The 17,083-nt window shown below is 43.7% G+C and overlaps 1 protein-coding gene across 1 annotated transcript; it reads right to left on the bottom strand.

Moving 5' to 3' along the window:
* Positions 1 to 453: 453 nt before the first annotated feature.
* LOC105483274 (kelch like family member 23) lies at positions 454 to 16,463 on the bottom strand. The gene is made up of 4 exons (XM_011744052.2): positions 16,234 to 16,463; positions 14,103 to 15,317; positions 8,904 to 9,056; positions 454 to 1,318 (listed from the first exon to the last, which is right to left on the bottom strand). The coding sequence occupies exons 2-4, from the start codon at positions 15,313 to 15,315 to the stop codon at positions 1,008 to 1,010; spliced, it is 1,677 nt and encodes a 558-aa protein (XP_011742354.1). The 5' UTR covers positions 15,316 to 15,317; positions 16,234 to 16,463; the 3' UTR covers positions 454 to 1,007.
* Positions 16,464 to 17,083: the final 620 nt, after the last annotated feature.

The raw sequence follows: 17,083 nt of genomic DNA, 5'->3' as shown, positions 1-17,083 counted from the left end.
AATAAATGCAAATATCTTCTTGTCAATGTATTTTCTACTAATCACAACTGCTCTACATGCTTTCTGGCTCTAAAATTCAATCATATATGCAGACATGTATCTACATTTAAGAATAAAGAGGAATTCCTAACATGCTTGAACTAAAGACACCTAAACTAGCAATTCACATCAAAGCTGAAAATTAAAAACAGTCCTTAGCATAAACAAATATTTGACTATCTTCTCATCGATTTTTCAGACTTGCCATTCTTTTAAATTTAGTTTGTAAACTCTTTGAACAGTAACAATCTTTTGCACAGTATTTTGTATATCTCTGGTAGTCAGTAAATAGAGAATAATAACAATAAATTATCTACACTATAAAGGAAAAAACTAGACAAAGTAAATCCACATTCTAAATAATTCTAAAGGTGAAAAAAGTGTTGACTTTGTAGAGGTAGAGAAGATTCCCTCTTTAAATTTCAAATTCCTGCTAGCTAAATGGAATTTTTTTTTTTTTTTTTTTGGAGACAGGGTCTTGCCAGGCTGGTCTCCAACTCCTAGGCTCAAGTGATCCTCCTGCCTCAGCCTCCCAAAGTGCTGGGATTACAGGCATGAGCCACCATGCCCAGCCAGACATCTTAATATATGCTATCTACTACATTATAGGCTCTTGAGAAACATTTCACTCCACAGAATGGTTCTGATCTATCCCCAGTGTTGATGCTACCAAGAGGAAAAGATTCACTACAAAGGTAGTTCACCTTTTAACAGATGTCAAATATTCCATATTACCTTTGAAAAGCAGAGATTATAGGTATTAATCCCACTGATTTAACTGTGTATATACATAAGATTTTTCTTGACCATGAATCACCACATTTGGAAGTAGAGTGGGGTTAGGAATTACAATTTACTGATCCCCTATCATGTGCCAGACACAATTATCAGGTAAGGAACTTCAAACCCTGCATTTTTTTAAACTATACTCCAAAACAGTGATTGCTTGGTGATTTCTGCAGATTCAATCAGACATTATACACACAAACACACCCATGAGACCGCATGGCACTGGGAAGATTACCCACTATTTCCCACTTATTAAGATCTGGATCATATTTCTCAATGCTCTGAAGATATGTTCCCTTTGAGTAGGAGTATCCTCCAGTGACATAAATACATCCATTCATGATGACGGCACCGCACTCCATCCTCCTTTCCATCATGGGAGCTATCTCTCTCCATTCATTTTGTTCAGGGTCATAGCATTCTGTGATTGTAGTTTGTCCACCGACTAGATAGAGCTTATTTTCAAACGGAACTGAGCACAATCCATATTCTTTTAAAAAGAGAAAAAGAAAAGAGCAATTTTTAAAAGGATAACAAGCAAAAGAGATTCCACAGTGTGGTAATGTAACAATCCTTTACAATTCAGCACACAAAAAATAGGGGAGTGGTGGCATTTTGATTCTGGCACGCAATAATGCAACACTGAGGCTGAAAATCATTCCCCGTCACCTAATTCAGATCGTCTGTTCCTGCCATGCTGCAATTATACTTCAGCTTGTCCTTAAGCTGGCTCCGTAGGCGGCCAGGGAGAAACTCACTTGACAGATCACCTTTCTGGGAATTTCCCAACACAGACACCTTTTACTTGACACTTATCTGTAAAAGATGGTAGCAGTAGAATCCTTATAGAAAGACACACTCGATAAGCGGTGGTGTCCCTTCAGGTCTTGGCAGCTGTCTCTTTAACCAGTGGCAGGCAATCTGGCACGCCTGCTGCCACAGGTGCCACACAGGGTGGCCTTGTATGCTTCTCACACTGCCAGTCCAGTTACGAACTCAAGAAGCTAAAGAAACACACCCAGACTTGTGAGGCATGACAGTCTATCATCCTTAGAAGCTGTGAAGGGCGCCCCCAGGTGGAGGGCTGCTGTGTGGGATCTGCGTCCTGGGGCTGGAAGTCTGTATATGGGGGGGTCCTCCTAGGCTGTTTTAGTGTTTTCCATTTTATCTCCCCCTCTACACCCAAACCTGCTGGATCTTCAAAGCACCAGGATATCTCACAACTCTACTTCTTCCTTCTTCCCAGGGCTGTGACAAGAGTAAGGCTAGCGAGGTGCTTAGGGTGCAAAATGCAGGCAGGCAGAACTCTGTGAGTCATATGCACCACATGGCCTTACATTTTGTGCCTGAAACACCTCATTTGCCTCATCCTGGTCTCTGCCCTGTTTCTTCCACACCCCCGCTTTTATCACCACTCCTAGCCTGTCAGTTCACTCTCTGGGAATAACAGTCATAAAATTACACTTAAATACCCCTCGCCCCAAAGGAAGAGGAGGATTTGTCAGTGCATTCAAATTAAAGCAAGGAAAGATTTAGCGCACTATGGCTGAGCTGTTCCTTCTGCCTTGAAGTCTCTCCTCTCCCTAGGTCTCTGCACAGCTGCATCCTTCCTGTCATTCCGGTCTTATCTTACTCTCACCTCTTCAAAGGGCCTTCCCTGACCACCCAGCCTGAAGTGGCCAGTCAGGCGTCTCTACATCATCCTGTTTTAACTCTCTCCATAGCACTTCTCATTATCTGGAATGTTTCTTTTCTTTTCTTTTTTAGAGATAGGGTCTTGCTCTGTCACCCAGGTTGGACAGCAATGGCATAATCATAGCTCAATATAGCCTCAAACTCCTGGGCTCAAGTAATCCTCCCATCTCAGCCTCTCAAGAAGCTGGGACTAGAGGTACACATCACCACAACTGGCTAATTTTTGTATTTTTGTAGAGATGGGGTCTCCCTTTGTTGCCCAGGCTGGTCTACAACTCCTGGCCTCAAGAGATCCTCCTCTGCCTCAGCCTCTCAAAGTGCTGGGCTTACAGGTGTGAGCCACACCTGGCCAGGTGTGTTTCTTATCGTCTCTCTCTCCCTCCTGGCAGCACAGGAACTGTGTCCTGCCCACTAATCTATTCTTAATTGGAGAATGGGAACTGTCTGGCACCTTGTGAGAATTCAATAAACATTTGTTGAATAATGAATGAATTGTACTTTGTACACTTGTGTCCCAATGTGCCCTCACATTATAATGTAGAAGGAAAGCTTATAATAAGCAAGCCCCTCTTTAGAAAGAATAATACAATTAGAAATGTGATTTCCAGATGAGTGTGGTGGTGTACACCTGTAATCCTAGCTACTGGGGAGGCTGAGGCTGGAGGATTGCTTGAGCCCAGGAGTTCAAGGCCAGTCTGGACAACACAGTGAGACCCTGTCTCTAAAAAACAAACAAACAAAAAAGTGATTTCCTCTTTAGGAGTGGAAGACAACTTCTTATCAGTAAAGTTCTCCCTCAGTTTTTTTTTTTTGAGACAGAGTCTCACTCTGTCTCCCAGGCTGGAGTGCAGTGGTGCAATCTCGGCTCACTGCAATCTCTGCTTCCCGGGTTCAAGTGATTCTCACGCTTCAGCCACCCAAAGTAGCTGGGATTACAGGTGCACGCCACCATGCCTGGCTAATTTTTGTATTTTTAGTAGAGATGGGGTTTTGCTATGTTGCCCAGGTGCTAGTTTTGAACTCCTGGACTCAAGCAATGCACTGAGATTACAGGTGTAAGTCACTGTGCCCGGCCCTCCCTAGATTCTGACAGTTAAGGAAAGTCTTAGAAGATTGCATTTTTGCTTTGCTTCCACATATTTTTCTCAAGTTACTGACATCTAAGAAAATAATTATCCTACTTCTTAAAAACTCATTTGTTACTTTCCAGTTATTTATATGTTGAATTTTTATAGGATTTACTTGTTTCAAGTACTTGTGAAACACTGCTTCTATCAATTATATGAATCATTCAATTAATGGTTATTGTGAAAATTAGTAATAGTTCAAAAATGTTATCATTTGGTGAAAGTGCTTCAACATCACTTACTAGGCTTTTCTTAAATTACTGTTTATCAAAACACCCCAATTTTTGATTCATATATTAAGAAAGCCATCTCAGTCTTCCTATAGCAGTAAAAATATTTAAAGTAAAGTGATTCCTAATGATTTTTTCTCTTTTACTCAAATACAACACATGTTCTATTATTGTTGATAGGAACTTTTTCTTCCCGAGTTGTAACTGCTTTTTTTCTTGTTGGTGAATCCCTCTAAGCCACTGAGGCTCCGGCACTGTGCCTTGCTCACTGTGCTCCTGGCACTGTGTATATAGCAGCATGTAGGATGCACACAGCAGATATGTTAGACGTGAATGAGTGAACAAATGAATAATCAAGAATGGGAGTGATGCCATCTGTCACAGCTCAAAAGTTTGCACACAAGTATAAAACATCAACACACGGCAGTCTGTATTCAGTGTTAGATGAGTGATATGAACAAACAGCTAGAGGGATTCAGAGAAAACCACAACATCCATTTGAAATGATTTCAATTTTTTTTCCTAATATATTTTCTCACTGAAGAGCCTGTAAAGCTTATGTAGTCCAACTTCCTGATTTTACTGGAAAGTAAGGCCCAAGAGCTTAATCTACTTGCCGATGGCAAGGCAGGTAAATAAATGGCAGCGCCAGGAAAGTTCTCTCCCCACTTGACACAGCTCTCCACAGGTCCTTCTTTATCACATACTGCTTCCTCTCGGCTCTTCACACACTCTTCTTCCTCAGCTTATCCCTCAACTCTGCCCCTTTCCTAGGATTCTGCCCATAGCGTATTGCTGGTCCCACCCTCTCAAGGCATTGTATTCATCCCCATACCCACAGCCACCATCCAAGCAAACAATCCCCAGATCTCTACATTCAGCTACCTCCCTCCTCCTCAGCTGCAGACCCACATTTCCCTTTGCCTGCTGGACGGCTCTTTTGTGTTATCCAACGATTCCTTCACTCTAAACTACAAAATTGAGCTCATCACTTCCCCTCTTCTCCCTTCCTGTCAGCTTCTCCTTCAGTACTCCCCATTCTCCCAGACAACCAGCCAGAGCCCCTGAGATAACCGTCAACTCCTTTCTCTCCCTCATCGCCTGTATGCTGTCAGTCAAGGAAGCAATCAGCTGTTGAATCCATGACATTCATCACATCAGCTCCTCTTTTTACTTCTACCACTTCTTCAGGCTTTCAGCATTTCTCCCTTGGTTAAACACAATAGTCTTAGTAGATCCCCTTGCTGTCTTTCTCCCAATCTACCTAAAAGGAGTTCTCTTCTTAAAACCAGAGCTGGGCCAGGCTCAGTGGCTCAGGCCTGTAATCCCAGTGCTTTGGGACGCTGAGGCAGGTGGATGACTTTAGGCCAGGAGTTCAAGAGCAGCCTGGCCAACATGGTGAAACCCCATCTTTACTTAAAAAAAAAAAATACAAAAATTAGCCAGGCATGGTGGCGCATGCCTGTAATCCCAGCTACCTGGAAGGCTGAGACACAAGAATCGCTGAACCCAAGATTGCACCACTGCACTCCAGCCTGGGCAACAGAGCAAGACTGTCTTAAAAACAAAACAAACAAAACAACAACAACAACAAAAACAAACCTAGACCTGATCATACATCATTCTCTTGCTTGAAAACCTTTGATGATTCTGCATTTTAAAAATTACCCAGACTGAGCTGGGTGTGGTGCCTCACGCCTGTAATTCCAGCACTTTGGGAGGCTGAGGAAGGCGAATCACAAGGTCAGGAGTTCGAGACCAGCCTGGCCAACATGGTGAAACCCCGTCTCTACTAAAAATACAAAAAATAAGCCAGGCATAGTGGTGGCACCTGTAATCTCAGCTACTCGGCAGGCTGAGGCAGGAGAATAGTTTGAACCTGGGATGTGGAGGTTACAGTGAGCCGAGATCACTCCACTCCACTAAAGCCTGGGCAACAGAGCGAGACTCCATCTCAAAAAACAAACAAAAAATATTACCCAGACTGCCATTCAAAGCTCTCCATGACATGCTCTCCAACTGAGCTCTCCCATCCGATCTCCCATTCTACCCTCTTACATTCCATTCATTCACGTCTACTCCCAGGTAATGGAATACACCTGAAACTTTCCTTTCCACCTTCCTCCACTGGACTGACTTCTTGCCAGAAAAACCCTTCCTCAAGAACTACCTTCCTTATCTGGGGCCATTCTTTAAGGCCCAGATCAAAACCACCCACCGTTGGAAGCATTCTAAGATGGTCAGATTTCCCTTAATTAGACTTACACTCTCTTTATTCTCAATTTCAATAGCACTTGTTTTTACAGAACTTAGCAGAGACTGCCCTGTATTTCCATTATGTATGTTTATTTGCTCCTGGATTCTGAGCTCCTATGGTAGTAGAGACTAGCACTTAATCATCTTATATAATATCAGAATCCTACCTTTTCCATTATAGGGTCTCAATAAATGTCACCTTGAATTCAATGTAACTACAGTCTCGTGTTTTCCAATTATACAAACTACCCCATTAAAGGGGTTAAGATAAAATATAATACTTATATTATCTTTAAAAAATAATAGTAGTCATTTCTTCTCAGTGTAAGTAATGTATCTCTATGGGGTCAACTCAAGGATAACATTTTAACTCCTCAGGAGGTGCTGCTAAAATCCATAAGAAACAAACCTTGCTATAATTCAGTGGATGCAGATACACAGCCTTCAAGAGCTTAAGGATTTAACAGACTAGCTGAGCAAAGCCAGCCGGGAGCAAGAAAAACAATGGCACAGGACCCCTAGGTCAGTGATGTGAGGAGAATTGGAAGGACCGTGGTGAAACGGAGCACACAAGCCTCATTTAAGGGAACAGCTGTCCCCGGCTCCCGTGACTGCTGCCTAGAAGGAATACATCCAAGGCTGGCGGGTCTTCCCATTTCTTCTAAAAGACAGAAATCATGATTTTTATTTGAAATCTCCTAAATTTTAAATACTGGTAACAAGCCAGTTCAAAAATATTTTAAGGACTGTGAAAGCTAAATAGAACACATCATGCAAGGTACTGATTTAAAATCTGTTTTTTATGTTTCATCAGGAAAAAGTTCAACGTAAATCAAAACTTTACACATGGATGTGTATTATATGTTACCATTGATTTATACTACAATTTAACATTTATTTTGGATTTTTAATTTGCCATGGCTTATTAATACTTTGGATTAAGTCCAAAGTGACACTGTTTCTCAGACTCCTTTTCATGTAGTTAATAAGCTATATGAAATCTGTTATGGGAAACTTATTTTTGAGGGAACCTCTTAATGACATATACATTAAGTTTATAATATAAATAACTGCCCTCTAATTTATGAATTCTGACTTTTCATACACTGGATTTTCTTTGTAAAGATAAGTCTATCCACAAAATAGGCAGAGTAACATCTAACTCCTAAGGTTAACATGAGGTTCAGGTGAGCTAATAGTGAAGTTCAAGCCAGACTGTGTAGGTTTGAACCTCAGTTCTAATAAGCACTAGCTGGCTAACCTTGGGTAATTTGTTTAATCTCTTTGTACCTCAGTGTCCTATAAAATGTGTTAAGAGCAGTACCTAGCTCATGGAATTATTTTGAGGTTTAAACAGATTATACATGTAAAATTACTGGAATAGTTTGTGCCTGCCACACACCGACTAAATAAATGCTAGCTATTACTCAATATGAGTTGTTATTATTCCTTTCCATTATAACTCATTGATGACAGCAGAAAGTGGTGGGGAGTCTGGGATGGTCCATTTGGGCTACTAGGAGGCAGAAGTTTACCCATTCCATGACGTCTTTGGAGCCAGGGAAGCCTGTGGCTGAAGTTTCTTCTCATGCAAAGCCTGGGCATATGGAGATGCAGCACCAGATTTAGGTGTGCTTCAGCTGAACCATCATATGGGATAGATGATGTATGGGCTGGAAGTAGCTGCCTTGGTTGAAAGCAGGAGAGTCTGCTCCCTTAAGGAGAGGCAGACTGTTTAGTGGCTACAGCACAAGTTATGGAATCAGACCGCCAGATTTTGAATCCTGGTCCACCACTTTCAAACTGTGAAACTGTGACCTTGGAAAAGTTACTTATTGTTTCTAAGCCTCCATTTCCAGATATGTAAAACAGTGACAAACAATACCTGCTCACAGACTTGTAGCGAGAATCTGAGGTAATACACATATGAAGCACTTAGCCAATGCCTGATCTATGGTAAGCATTACTAGTTCTCACAGATGGTTCCAGCTTGGAATTTCAACTACCCTCTCCACTGACCCACATGGAAGCCTGATGCTCTATGGAAAATGATTCAAGGTAACATGGTGGTATGATGATGTGAATCTTTCCTAATGAAAGTAACTTAAACCTATGGCATAACTGAAACAGACTAAAACCTGTGCTTCCCTCTGAGCTCTTCACAAAGAGACAAGTCAAACAACAAAAGACATTCAAGAAGGCAGTCCGTTCCTTATGGGCAGACAGCATGTTCCCTGTATGAGTGTTAAGGTAAGGCCAACATATGGCTCTGCACATTGTAGGAGTGAGTGCTTAATAGTAAGTGAAACCTAGAAAGAACACGCTTCTAAAACAGGAAACAATCTCTAGCTGAACTTCGATCACTGGGTACCCTTTCTGACTATTTGATAGAATGGTGCTTTTCAGCTACTTATGAACATTGTGTTTTATATAATTCATGTTGTAAATGAAAGATGGCACAGAAAGGAAAACATGAAAAAGAATTAAGTGGAAAAAAATTTTAAAGATGCTAACATTTTTGACCACATAAACTTATAATGTGCACTGTATAAAGACATCAGGGAAAATATTTGTAGATGTGACCCAATCAGAATCTCATTGTGATTATTGTTGGGTGGATATATATGAATATTCTGAGACTTTTAATTCTGCCCATGTATAGTCTATAATAAAATCAGCATTTTCTCTTTCCAGCCCATTTTAAGCCATCGTTTATGCTGATAAACTGCATCACAACATATACTATTTGAGATAGTATTTCTGTTACCTGGATGTGGACTGGAGGTGATGAGGCTCCATTCGTTGATGTCGGAATTGTAGCTCTGAACCTTGTCATAGGTGCAGCTTCCTCTGTAGCCACAGTGGCCACCAATGACGTAGATAACATCATGTAAGACACAGGCAGTAGCATTTCCCACACCTATGTATTAATTAAAATCACATCTTTAGATTGATCTTTTGTTCTTTTGTGCAGGGAACACTGGGCTAAATATATTGTTGTTTTTGTTGTTACTGATGGTAAAATGCAAGGTACTGTGCTAAGTGCTATAAGGGACAAAAGAATAAAGAGAGAAGGCTCCTTGTGCTCTTAAGAGAGGGTGAGACGTGCACACAAATACAGCCATGCACCATGCATAATGACCTCCATAAAATTATAATGGAGTGGAAAATTTCCTATCACCTAGTGATATTGTTGTAGCTGTTTTAAAGACATGACCTAGTAGGCCGGGCACGGTGGCTCAAGCCTGTAATCCCAGCACTTTGGGAGGACGAGATGGGTGGATCACGAGGTCAGGAGATCGAGCCCATCCTGGCTAACCTGGTGAAACCCCGTCTCTACTAAAAAATACAAAAAACTAGCTGGGCAACGTGGCGGGCGCCTGTAGTCCCAGCTACTTGGGAGGCTGAGCCAGGAGAATGGTGTAAACCCGGGAGGCGGAGCTTGCAGTGAGCTGAGATCCGGCCACTGCACTCCAGCCTGGGCGACAGAGCCAGACTCCGTCTCAAAAAAAAGAAAAAAAAAAAAGACATGACATAAAGCATTCTCATGTGTTTCTGGTGATGCTGGTGTAAATAAATCTACGCCTCTGGCAGGTCCTTCAAGAGGTATTCCAGAAGAAGGCATTGTTATCATAGGAGAGGACGGCTCTATGCCTGTTTTTGCCCCTGGAAGCCTGCAAGTGGGACAAGATGTAGAGGTGGAAGATATCGTGATATTGATGATTCTGACACTGATGATCCTGACCCTGTATAGGCCTCGGCTAATGTGTGTGTCTGTGTCTTACTTTTTAACAAAAAAGTTTAACAAGTAAAAAAAATCAATAAATAAGTTATATATATATAATATATATAAAAGCTTATAGAATAAGGATAAAGAAAATATTTTTGTAAGCCATACAAAGTCTACAGTAATGCCTGTAATTCCAGCAGTTTAGGAGGCTGAGGAGGGAGGATCACTTGAGCCCAGGAGGAGTTTGAGACCAGCCTGGACAACAAAGTGAGACCACATCTCTACAAAAAATAAAAAATTAGCCACATGTGATGGCATATGCCTGTAGTTCCAGCTACTCAGGAGGCTGAGACGGGAGAATCGCTTGATCTCAGGAGGTCAAGGCTACAGGGAGTTATGTTTGCATCACTGAAGTCCAGCCTAGGTGTCAGAGCAAGATCCTGTCTCAAAAAAAGTAAAAAGCAAAGACTACGGTAGTGTACAGTAATGTCCTGGGCCTTCACACTCCCTCCCCACTCACTCACTGACTCAACCAGAACAACCTCCAGTCCTGCAAGCTCCATTCGTGGTAATTGCCCTCAATAGGTCTACCATTTTTATCTTTTATACTGTATTTGTACTGTACCTTTTCTATGTTTAGATACACAAAGACTCACCATTGTGTTATATTGCTTAGAGTATTCAGTATAGTAACATGCTGTATAGGACTGAAGCCTAGGAGTAACAGGCTATACCACACAGCCTAGGTGTGTGTTAGGCTGTACTATTAGTACGGTATAGCCTGTTGTGTAAGTATAATGTTCACATGACAAAATTGCCTAATCACACATTTCTCAGAACATATCCCCATTGTTGTTAAGTGGCTGCAATTAGAACAGTAGGTATAAAATGGAAGAAACACAATTAAAAAGGGACAGATGAACTGCTGGGCACGGTCAGGGCAAGGAAACCCTGCATTTGACAAGGGAAATCACAGCAGGTGGTGGTGGTATTTGACCTGGGTGATGGTAGGAAGTTGGCAGGTATGGGTGAGAGGAGGCCATTCTAGACAGAGGGAAAAGCCAGTGCAAAGGCTTACTGGACAATGTCAAGTAGCCCAGTTTGACCAGGCCAGATGGCACACTGGGGGTTGTTACATGGGACTTTAAGGCTGGCACGGTAAGTTGAAGCCATATAGCAAAGGATACTGATGCCCAACAAAGAATCTGGATTTAATTCAGCCAGATTTTAAAGATTTTTAAACAGAGTAATAGAGTGACTAACAAAGGAAGAACAGGTACCAGAAAGATCTAGTTACTGGCCAGGGTGGGCAGTCTCAAGGGCCTGATTTTGAAGGGGCTTTGGGTATGGAGGGAAGAGCATAGAGGAAAGAGACAGGTAAAACACACAGTCTTGATGACTGACTGAGGCAGAGGCAAACCAGACTGATTTTGAGGTCCTGAGCTGGGAAAACTGGAATCACTGATGCCAAAACAAGGAGGAGGAGGGGGAGGGAAGGCAAGGAGGGGAAGGAGGGGGAGGAGGAGGAGGAGGAGGAGGAGAAGGAAGAAGGAGGAAGGAGGAGGAGGAGGGGGAGGAGGAGGAGGGAGGGAGAGGGGGGAAAGAAGGAGGAGGAGGAGGGGGAGGAAATGGGTTCAGAGGGACGACGAAAAAAGGAAGAAAGATGATGAGGATCATTTTAGTTGAAAATGTTGGTTTTGTCTTTCCACCAACTTTTACTTAGCACTATTTTGCAGGATACAGTTCAATCTTCTTGTTCCTTTCTATTCCAAAATAAAAGTGGGTTTATAAGTAGAGCAGTTATAATGGAAAAAAATAAAGACTTAGGAGTTCCTAAACAGCCAAGTATGTATTTCCTCTCTGTACATTAGTGAACTTAATTTGGGTCTAGGACCAAAAAAGGAAATAAATTTTAAATTTGACTGTACCCAAATTAAGTTCATTACCAGAAAAAGCTGCTAATTCACTCCAAGTCTACAAAATAAAACGAACTGAAAAAAATGTCATCCTTTCTACCGAAAAATGGGAATCTAAAAGTTCAGTATGGCTGGGTGTGGAGGCTCACACCTATAATCCCAGCACTTTGGGAGGCCAAGGTAGGAGAATCACTTGAGGCCAGGGGTTCAAGACCAGCCTGGGCAACATAGTGAGACCCCCATTTCTATTTTTAAAAATTAAAAATAAAACTTTAAAAATTGTTTTAAAAAAATTCTGTATGTGTCCACCCACCAAAACAAGTATTAGTCAAAACTGCACATAACTGGCAAAGTGTTACCTCTCCCTGGGATGACTAGATATAAACAAGAATCAAAGCTTTGAGTTCACAGTATAAAACTGGAATTTCAGACCCAGTTAGCAGGTGAGGGAGGACTTTGAGGTATGAGGGTCTCCCTCTCCACTCAAGGTTAAGGCAAGCACACATATGGCTTTTCTTTCACAATAGACACACCATCACAGCATATTTTTTTTCAGCAAGCACTGTTCTAAATATAAATTTTAAAAATTTCAGTAAAGCAATAAGCTTTCATTCTCAAAGAAATATACTCTGAACCCACCCTTGTAATCCCAGCACTTTGGGAGGCCGAGGTTGGGGGATCACTTGAGGTCAGGAGTTCAAGACCAGCCTGGCCAACATGGTGAAACCCCGTCTCCACTAAAAATGCAAAAATTAGCTAGGTGTGGTGGCACATGCCTGTAATCCCAGCTACTCAGGAGGCTGAGGCAGGAGAATTGCTTGAACTTGGGAGGCAGAGGTTGCAGTGAGCCAAGATCACGTCACTGCACTCCAGCCTGGGAGACAGAGTGAGACTCCATCTCAAAAAAAAAAAAAAGAAAGAAATATACTCTGAACCACAAAACCACTGAAACTGTTACATCATCCTTAAAAAACAGAATCAGAAATGTATGCTAGTTTACAATAGCTGCTTAAATATATGGACTTCCCTTGTTTCTTCTGCAGAAGAGGAGTCAGGACATTCAGAGCCCTCCTGGAATGGCCAAGTAGTGGTGAGGCTCAGGCAAAGCCAAAAACCAGGGGAGCAACAGCACCGGGTTTTCCGCTACCTTCTCCCACCCTGGTGTGAGAGTGGTCACGACTTAACATGAAATGAATTTCTGCTCTATCAGAGCTGACATGTCCTTCAATACCGACATTCAGGACAATCATGCCTAACATTTATAGCATGCTTACTCTGTGTATAGCATGCTTACACTATTCTAGGCACTTCACAAGCATAGATTCATTTAATCCTCTCAGTGATCCGAGACTAGGTAATATTGTCATCCCCATTACACAGATGACAAAACGGGGGCACAGGGTGATTAAACAATTTGCCAGAGCTCATCAGCAAGTAAGAGGAAAGCAGGGATCTGGATGCAGGCAGTTTAGCTTCAGAGGCAGCACGCCTGATCCCAAGACTGTTCTGCCTCTCAGCTTCCTGCCTGTCATCCAAGGATCACACCAGGTCAGATTTCCAGACCAGGTCAAATTCCCACACTCTCACTAGCATTAAAAAAGAAACAGAAAAGCCTGGGAAGAAACATTTGGGACAAAATGATACAAATTTGGTAACAACCTACCAGTTGTTTTTGTACAGCTCCTCAGCACCAATGAATAAATACAATGAAATAAGATTCCGGTTCAACTTTTTTTCCAGTGGGAGAGAAGGAGAGCAAGGCTAACAAATCGCCAAACACAGAAGAAAATAGTGTTTATCAGACAGATACCGAGACCCAGGGGTGTGCCAGGTTCTGTGGGCCACATGAGGGAGAGTATGGTGTCTGCCCCTCTCAGAAAGGAATGAATTGCAAAAGCAGAGGTTGTCTCTAGTTCCTGGAAGAATGTACTTTGTTACATCCTGTAGGGACCAAACCTTCCAAGGTTTTAATGAAGGACCTCTTGAAAGCTGATCAGCGTATTTTGAGGGAAAAAAGTTGAACAGCAGAATTTTAAAGCAGAATTTAAAAGGGTGCAATTTTAAGAACACGAAAAAATGAAAAACTGTCCAGATTTGTCTCTTCATCTAGCCCTTGACTTGAATATAAATTCTCATAACTCTCAGACAAGTTGGGAACTATGCTATCCTGTTTTTATCTGGAACATTCTGTGCAGCATTATTTACATAATTCACTATAGTTCCTAGATAGCATCCAAAAGTGATAAATTCAAGAGAAGTGAGACTGCTGGCCTAGCCCCAAACATCTAAAAAATACAAAATAAACATAATCTCCACTTACCTTTAATCATGTTTGCAATAGGAATCCATTTCTCTTTTAATGGATCATAGAACTCAGCCTCCTCTGCTGGAGCCCCTTTTCTGTAACCACCTAAAGCATAGACACAGCCACCCAAGGTGACTGCACAGTGGTAATACCTGGCATTGAGCATTGGCAAACCTTCTGTCCATTCATCACTTTCACTGTTATAGATCCACACTGTGTCAAGAGCTTCTATGTTATCCGTCCTGTAGCCCCCAGTTACGTAAATGTTGGGTCCTAAACACGTAACACCATAGCTCTCCCTGGTATAATCTGGTATTTCTGCTCCCTGAATCCAAACATTTGTCAAAGGGTCCCATATGTGAACCTCTGATAAAGGATGCCAGTAATAGCCTCCAATTATATACATTGTGGCTGTGGATCTCTGGGAAATCTCTTTATGCATGGGATTCAAGGCATTGTATATTAGAGAGCGGATCTTATTTTCGGTTAGCAGGCAGCTTCTTTGAAGGCCTAAGGCTGTTTTTAAGTACACTGGATCTATATCAATGTTGATATAGCTCAGTAGATTATATAGGCATTCAATTCGATTTTCTACATCATGAGCAGTCCACTTAATAACTGGTTCTATGATAGCTTCTTCTTTCCAAACACTGAGATTCTTTCTGGACAAGATAAAGAGAAACTTTTCAAGGCTGATTTCCAGAAATTCTTCTTGTTGCCACACTTCCTTAAACTTTGAACACAGAATTCTTTGAGATTCCTTCTCGAGTTCTGGACACACATGAAATTCTGCAAAGGAGTGCATTCCAATACAATTATCAATATCCAAGTGCCTTACCAAAAACCGCTCACAAGCCTTCTTTACTGAAAGGAACTGTAGCAGATCTGCTGCCTCAAGCAGGCTTTGAACATTTCTTTTAGTTATTTCAATTTGGGAAGTGTATGCATAATTTACAAGGCCTTCCAGAATATCATGGTGGATGCCAGAGAGTTTTATTTTATTTTTAAATTTTTCTTTCATGTCAGCTGTGAACATTGCCTTAAAATAATTGCTGCAAGCAGCTAAAACGGCTCGGTGACAATGGAAGATTATGCCTGAAGGACACTGAAGGGTAATATCAGTAAATAATCCATCCAAGTAAAATGTTCTGAATGCATCCAGAAAATCCACTGGATGTGTTGAATCCTTGAAAAGATAAATATAATCGTCTTGTCCTTTTAGAGCCATGGCTGCAATAAATATGAAATAACAAATGTGTTTTCAATTTTGCACATTATCTCAAATAATCAATGCTAAATAACTGACTAGCATCGGATATACTCCAAAATTGGACTAAGTTCAGCATTCTAAATAATAAATGCAAAATGTGGATGGACAGTTTGATCATTTATATGGTGGTCAATTTAAATTCAGGGTAGCTCGGGGCTTGAAATGATGCCCCCGGATTTTTCAGTAGTCCTTTTGAGAGTACTGATTTGCTATTCCATTCACCGCAATCTACCCTGGCCTGGCGTTCAGGAGACCAGATCCCACACTAGGCAAGGAAAGTGTCCGAGGGTCACCCCACTCGAGGCCGGACCTCAGCTGTCTCGGCTCGGCCCCAATTCAACCTTTTCCCCGAGCTCGTCTCCCTTTCAAATCACATCGAAATGCCAAGAAAGGGATGATGGAAATATAAAAGGACAAGAAGAGGTCTCGGAAAAGGGAAATCCTGAGCCCTTTCGTTTAAGGAAGGAGAGAAAGGAAGGCGGCCCGGCGAAGCCCCTGCAGCCCGCGCCCCCTCCCCCGCGCCCGCCGCAGGGGTTTCCGCGCGCTGCGCGTCCCGCGCCTGGGCCCTGGCCCACGTTCCCGCCCGGAGACCGCCCCGCCCCGGGGCCAGGAGCGGGGCTGGACTCGAGGGCGCCGCATGCCGCCCGTGGGCCCGGTGCCCGCGTCCCTCTGCCTGGCGCTCCGTGCAGGTGTGGGAAGGACGCCGCAGGCAGCACCCGCGCAACGCGTTCGGCCCGGCCAGGCGCCCGCGCGGCCATTGTCTATGCTCCTCTCTCGCGCGGCCTCCCTGCCAGCGCCCGGCCCCGCTCCCCGCGCCCGGCCCCGCTCGCTCCCTGCAGACCGGCCTCGGGCTGCGGGTCCGCACACCGCACCTACCTCCCGCCGGGGCTCGGGACGCGGCGCTGGCCCGCGGGCTAGCAGCGAGCGGGAGCGGGGACGCCTCCGGCCCCTCTGACCATCTTTGGAAGAGGCGCTCGGAGGCCGCCAGCTAGTGCCGCTCCACCCCACAAGCAGCTCCTATTTTGGTGTCCCGGTGGCTCCCCCGCCTCCACCCGAACAGCCCCCCGCGCGGTCTGGGCGCGAAGCCACTCGCGGGAACTCCCCGGTCGCCGGGCAGCGCGGCGAGCGGGGCGGGGCGTGCGGGCGTGCGCGCGGCTCGGCCCCTCCCCGGCGGCGCCCCCCACAGCAGGTGGGACGGCTTCCCCGGGAGACAGCTCGTGCCGCCGCCTTCCCCTTCTTTGGCTCGCTCGCTCTTCCGCGCGCTTTTTCACACCCGGTCGAGCGTCTTCTCTTAGATAACCTGAGTCCTGAATTATTAATAACACCATATATGAGTGTGTGTGTGCGCGCGCGCTTGTGTGCGTGTGTGTACACTCCCCTCCCTCAGTAGGCTTCACCAGCCCAGACCCAATTGTGAGGACAGAGAAGGGGGAAAGAGTGGAGAGAATGCGGCACAACTAAAGGTCAGGGATTGGAGGCGCCTTTGAAATGCCAGAAGCAGCCGGCCTTTCCCACAAACGCCATCCCACCCCGCGCAAAGCACTCAGGAGGGCGCCTTGGGGCTGGTGAGCACATCAGGGGTTAAGCTGAAGCTTTGAGAAAAACTTTGGGCAGCCGGGGCCAAGGCGAAGTCCAGTCGTGCTAGGATTCAGGTTACTGTATTTAGAGCATAGTAGCTGGAAGGAGCAGCCTTTCTGGTGGCGGCCAGTCTAGTCATGGATGTCTA

The sequence above is a fragment of the Macaca nemestrina genome, chromosome 11 (assembly GCF_043159975.1).
Source record: "Macaca nemestrina isolate mMacNem1 chromosome 11, mMacNem.hap1, whole genome shotgun sequence".
NCBI lineage: Eukaryota > Metazoa > Chordata > Mammalia > Primates > Cercopithecidae > Macaca > Macaca nemestrina.
The sequence above is the reverse complement of the archived record's forward strand: the minus strand, read 5'-3'. Positions and strand labels throughout refer to the sequence as shown.

Coding starts and splice junctions, on each gene's coding strand:
- LOC105483274 (XM_011744052.2), bottom strand. CDS start 15,315: ATGGCTCTAAAAGGACAAGACGATTATATTTATCTTTTCAAGGATTCA. Junction 9,057..14,102: donor TATTGCAAACATGATTAAAG/GTAAGTGGAGAT, acceptor ATTAATACATAG/GTGTGGGAAATGCTACTGCC. Junction 1,319..8,903: donor CACCTCCAGTCCACATCCAG/GTAACAGAAATA, acceptor TCTTTTTAAAAG/AATATGGATTGTGCTCAGTT.